We start from the raw sequence: 5,634 nt of genomic DNA, 5'->3' as shown, positions 1-5,634 counted from the left end.
GATTTTGGTTTGCATTTCCGCTCCGCCGATCAAGGAGAGATTCAACCTAGGAGACGTTTCCCGACGGAGAGAACAATTAACCGGCGGAACTGCTTGCCACCAGAAGCTTTTTTAAGAGGTTTTTTAAGAAGAACCATTTGTCTGGAATAAGTATATAGGGATTCCTGCTTGGGCAGCAAGATTGAAGATGCCGAAAAAAATACGGCATCCTTCACTTAATTCTCCAGGGAAAGATTGAAGGCAAACAAGGTCCAGGCAGAAGAAGGATATCAGGGCTTCAAAATCTTAAGGGACTGGTTTGGACAAAAATCAATCAGAATAGAGTTGGAAGGGACCTTGTAGGTCATCTAGTCCAACCCCGTCATCGGATTTTTTTCGTGCAGCTGTTGATAAAAATTGGATCGCCAACATCCGATGACGGATATGGCGCAAGAAGAAGCAGCTTGGGCAGTGGGTTGGACTAGATGACCTACAAGGCCCCTTCCAACTTTATCCCGATTTTGTCTCAACTTCCAATCTCTGTCGGGGAATAAATTAAAATTTGGTCAGGGTGGGGGGGGGGAAACAGAGAAAAGAGAGGAGTGGAGGGAGAGAAGGAGATAAGAAAGCAATTATAGGGAACTTGAGAAGGACGCCTGATCTCAAAGGGAGAGACCAAATTGCTATTTTCTTCTTTTTATAAGCGAGTCCCAAAGAGTTCATCCAAAGAGCAAAACTTCAGGTCGAAGTCTTTTTTTGTTTGTTTGTTTGTTTCTCTTCGAGATCATTGCCAACCAATCCTTGATTTCCACCCTCTGAAGGCTGTAAAGGACAGCCGGTCCCCTAATCCTTTATGCCCTTCTGTCCTTCGATCGGCTGTTCGAGCCCAGCTCGGTTGACGTGCCCGCAGCTGTCGCCTGGTGTCATTTTTAATGTGATGGGTTTCCCCCCCTCTCTCCTCTCTTTCTCGTCGACTTTTCTCTTTTCTCCTTCGTTCCTCACCGTCGCCGCCACCGGGACTTCCTTCAGGTGGGCTGATCCGAGGGGAGGGGATGGCAGAAGGACGGGTCGCCAAAAGGCCCTTCGCGCTGCTGGCCACAGGCGCGGGGTGGGCCCAAGCCCTGGGCCAGGCGCTGGTGGTTTTCTGGAGCAACCAGTACGCTTGGCTTCTCGGGGTGCCGGGCCTCCGTCGCGCTTACCACCTGTGGCTGGCGTCCGTGGTCATTTTTGGACCCCTGCTTCAGTTCTACGTCAATCCCCGGGCTATCTTTGCCAATCATCACAACTTCTTTAACATGTGAGTGATTGCTGTGTGTGTGTTGGGTTGGGCGGGTTGGCGAGCGGGACGGGGGGGGCAGCGATCAGCTTGGAGGAAATAATGCAATTAAATTTATTTGATTAAATTTTATCGATTCGATTTTCTGTAACTGCCTATCTCGGTGGCCTCCCCGTTCAAAAAAAAAAAAATTACAATTAAAAGCTTGCAAATGTCTTTTTAACATCGAAATCTCCGTTGCACAAGGTCACCCAAGGTTACAGCTAGTCCTCGACTTACAACAATTTATTCAGTGACCAAAGTTACGAGATTGCTGAAAAAAAAGGGACTTTTTCACACTTACGACCGTTGCAGTGTTCCACCTGGTCACTGTTGTGGCCCGTCAGCGAGCCTGTGGCCTGTGATGACGGCTATAGCGTCCCCCTTTTGTGACCTCCTGACAAAGTCAATGCAGAAGCCAGATTCACTTAACCTGTGTAACTGACTTAACAACTGCAGTGATTCACTTAACAACCGTCATAAAACGGAGCAAAACCCACATAAATATTTCACTTGACAACAGGGATTTGAGGCTCAATCGTGACTTGAGGACTACCTGTAGTCCATTCTTCCAGCTTTAACAGTCTCATATAACAGATAGAACAAGTAGTCCTCGATTTAGGACTGTAATTGAGCCCCGAAATACGGTTGTAAGTTGTGCCGGTTGTTAAGCGGGTCACAGAATGACCTGATTTTTTTTTAAAAAAATATTCCTTCAGTTTCCATGGCCACCCAAGTCAATGAAGTGACTTTTGATTTTACCACCTTTTCTTTTACGGCGGTCGTTAAACAAATCTATTATCCACAATGGGGTGTTTTGTGTTGGAACCACCAGCTTCCAGCAAAACGTTATAAATCAGGTGAATATGGGACACCGCAAAAGGCCGTTAATGCAGACCAGTTGCTGGGACGGGAGAGGCCGGCCATCGGGATTTTGAAACCGGATCATAAGTAGTCCTGAAACTTCAAATAGTCGCGAAGCGACCCGTCGTAAGTCGAGGACTAGGTGCCCTTGATTTCAACATTCATATCTTTCTGTTAATCCATTCTCTGGTTGGTGTGAAGCCTCGCCATTCTTTCACCTGGCCGCATTGTCATAAATTGAATGAAAGGAAAAAATCGATACAGGTAGTCCTCGACTTACAACGCTTCATCTAGCGACCGTTCAAAGTGAACAACGGGACTGTTTTTCACACTTAACAACGGTTGCTGCATCCCTGGAGTCACATGATCCAAATTCAGCCGCTTGGCAACCGATTCATATTGATGACGGTCGCCGCATCCCGGGCTCACGTGATCCCCGTTTTGCGACCGTCTCGACCAGCAAAGTCCACGGGGGAAGCCGGATTCGCTTAACGACGGCGTTACTAACTTAACTGCAGTTGTTGGAAATTTCGGGACTCGATTGTGATCGTTAAGTCCGGGACTACCTGTAAATTCGCAGAGCCTTAACCTGCAACCAGGAATGAAGTATCTAGGGGGAACGTGGCCATCTTAGCTTGCGCAGATCCTGGCTTGTTTTCGTCTCGATCATCCTGGCTCCGTTCTGATCTCTGATTGTCATCCTGCCCCCCCCCCACTCTTTTTTTTCTTCCCCACCCCAGAAAATTTGTCCGATCTGCGTGGGGCTGGACCTGCATTTTCCTCGGCGGTTTCATCCTCCCGGTCGTCTACCTGGCCACGCACCAGATCCTGCTCACCTTCCGTCACCTGGCCCGCTTGGCGGTGGGCGCCGGCCTCTGGCTAGGCGCCACCGAAGCCTTCCTGTTGATCGAGAACCTAACCGGCTACTGCTTCGACCCCGTACCGGAAGGGATCCTGGTCAACGGCCTACCGGACAAGTGGACGTGTCTCCACAAAGGCCACAAATGGCACGGCTACGATGTCTCGGATCATACTTTCCTGCTCACCTTTTGTTGCCTGCTGATGGTGGAAGAGACGGCCATCTTCCGGCGTTACCTGGCGCAGGGTCACCCCGCCGGAGTGCCGCTGCGCCTCATTTTCCTGCTTAACGTCCTCCTCCTCCTCCTCTGGAACTTCCTGCTGGCGTGCACGGTGGTTTACCTGTACGACTACAGCCACAAAGTCGTGGGAGCCGCCATCGCCACCCTGTGCTGGTTTCTCACCTACCGGTGCTGGTACCGCTGCCCGTGTTCCCCGGGGAGACCCGGCGCCGGCCTCTTTCTCCGGGGAACCCCGAAAGAAGCCACGAGGCAGAACTGAACACGTCTGCCGAAAGTCGGGGGGGGGGCTCCGTCAGTTGGCCCAAATAAAGAGAGGACTCTTTCCAAAGCTTGCTTTGTGGTTTATGGGGGGTGGGTGGGTGGGTGGGATCCGAAGAAGTAGAGGTCTCAGCTGGGCCAGTTCACGAAAAAGGGGTACGCAGCCCCGAGTCTGTCAAATGTTTTTATTATTAAGTTTTTTTTTTATTATTTTATTAAGTAAAGTAATTAAACGATTTGCCCCCGGAGATAAGAAGGATATCGGATCTCCGGGTCTTTCGCCGTGCCCTGAAAACTCTTTTTTTCCAGCAAGCAGGGCTGGCGTGAACCCCGCCCCCCCTTTTTTAGTTTTTAAATGGTTATTAATTGTTTAGTTTTAATTTGTTAATGGGTTTTAATTCGCACTGTTTTAATTCGGGCCAAAGTATATAATTCTTTTAATTAATTTTAAATTTTGTATTGTTATGTATTTTAGTTTTGGCTGTGCACCGCCCTGAGTCCACTAGGAGAAGGGCGGTATATAAATTGAATAAATAAATAAATAAATAAATAAATAAATAAATAAATAAATAAATAAATAAATAAAGTGAACTTTTACAGCTACCACTAAGAACACGCTTTCTCAACCTGGACTGCTTTAAGATGGGCGGACTTCAACTCCCAGAATTCCAAAGTGGAAGAGGTGGGGTGGGGTTTTTTTTTTTTTTTTTTGAGGAATGGGGAATTCTGGGAGTTGAAGTCCACCGGTCTTAAAGGGGCCAGGGTTGAGAAACACTTGAGTGAGAAGGTAACGGTGGCAGCGATGAAGATGATGGGGAGGTGAAGAAAAGATGATAGGTGGGGAATATATATATTTTTTTCTCCAAACTTGGTTTCCGAGCTGGCTAAGGAGTTGGGACAAAATGCACTGGGAACAAGTCTAGGCGAAGAAGATTTTTCTGCATTTCCTTATGATATTGTTCATTTCTCTTGGCAAAGACAGACAGACAGAAATATAATTCTGTTGGTCTGTCTGTCTCCAGACTTCTTTCTTTTCTTTTCTTTCTATCTTTTCCTTTCCTTTTTCCTCTCTATCTATCTATACCTACCTACCTATCATCTATTCTATATCTATCTACATTTCTCTCTCTCTCTAATCTACCTACCTACCTACATCTATCTATTCTATTATCTATCTACATTTTTCTATCTACTTACCTACCTATCTATCTATTCTATATACATTTTTCTATCTGTCGGTCTATCTATCGCTACCTACCTACCTACCTATCTTTCTATATCTACATTTTTCTATCTACCTATCTACCTACCTACCATCCATCTATTCTATATCTACATATTTCTACCTACTTACCTACTTACCTATCATCTTTATTCTATATCTATCTGCATTTTTCTATCTACCTACCTATCATCTATGTATTCTATATCTACATTTTTCTACCTACCTACCTATTTACCTATCATCTTTATTCTATATCTATCTGCATTTTTCTATCTACCTACCTATCATCTATGTATTCTATATCTACATTTTTCTACCTACCTACCTACTTACCTATCATCTTTATTCTATATCTATCTACATTTTTCTATCTACCTACCTATCATCTATGTATTCTATATCTACATTTTTTGACCTACCTACCTACTTACCTATCATCTTTATTCTATATCTATCTACATTTTTCTACCTACCTATCTTTTTACATCTATCTACATTTTTCTATCTACCTACCTACCTACCTACCTACCTATCATCTATGTATTCTATATCTACATTTTTCTACCTATCTATCATCTATCTATCTATCTCTACCTCCCTCCCTACCATCTGTCTATTCTATATCTACATTTTTCTATCTGTCTATCTATCTATCTATCTATCTATCTATCTATCTATCTATCTATCTATCTATCTATCTATCTACCTATCTATTCTATATCTACCTACCTACCTACCATGTCTATTCTATATCTACATTTTTCTATCTATCTATCTATCTATCTATCTATCTATCTATCTATCTATCTATCTATTCTATATCTACCTACCTACCTACCTACCTACCCATCTATCTTATATCTATCTACCTACCTACCTATCATCTATCTATT

The 5,634-nt window shown here is 44.6% G+C and overlaps 1 protein-coding gene across 1 annotated transcript; it reads left to right on the top strand.

Moving 5' to 3' along the window:
• The first annotated feature begins 572 nt into the window (after nt 1-572).
• On the top strand, nt 573-3,584 carry FITM1 (fat storage inducing transmembrane protein 1). The gene is made up of 2 exons (XM_070954483.1): nt 573-1,276; nt 2,899-3,584. The coding sequence occupies exons 1-2, from the start codon at nt 1,032-1,034 to the stop codon at nt 3,515-3,517; spliced, it is 864 nt and encodes a 287-aa protein (XP_070810584.1). The 5' UTR covers nt 573-1,031; the 3' UTR covers nt 3,518-3,584.
• The last annotated feature ends 2,050 nt before the right edge of the window (nt 3,585-5,634 follow it).

Source organism: Pituophis catenifer, unplaced genomic scaffold (genome assembly GCF_029215685.1).
Source record: "Pituophis catenifer annectens isolate HBS135680 unplaced genomic scaffold, rPitCat1.0.hap2 SCAF_15, whole genome shotgun sequence".
Lineage (NCBI taxonomy): Eukaryota > Metazoa > Chordata > Lepidosauria > Squamata > Colubridae > Pituophis > Pituophis catenifer.
The sequence above is the reverse complement of the archived record's forward strand: the minus strand, read 5'-3'. Positions and strand labels throughout refer to the sequence as shown.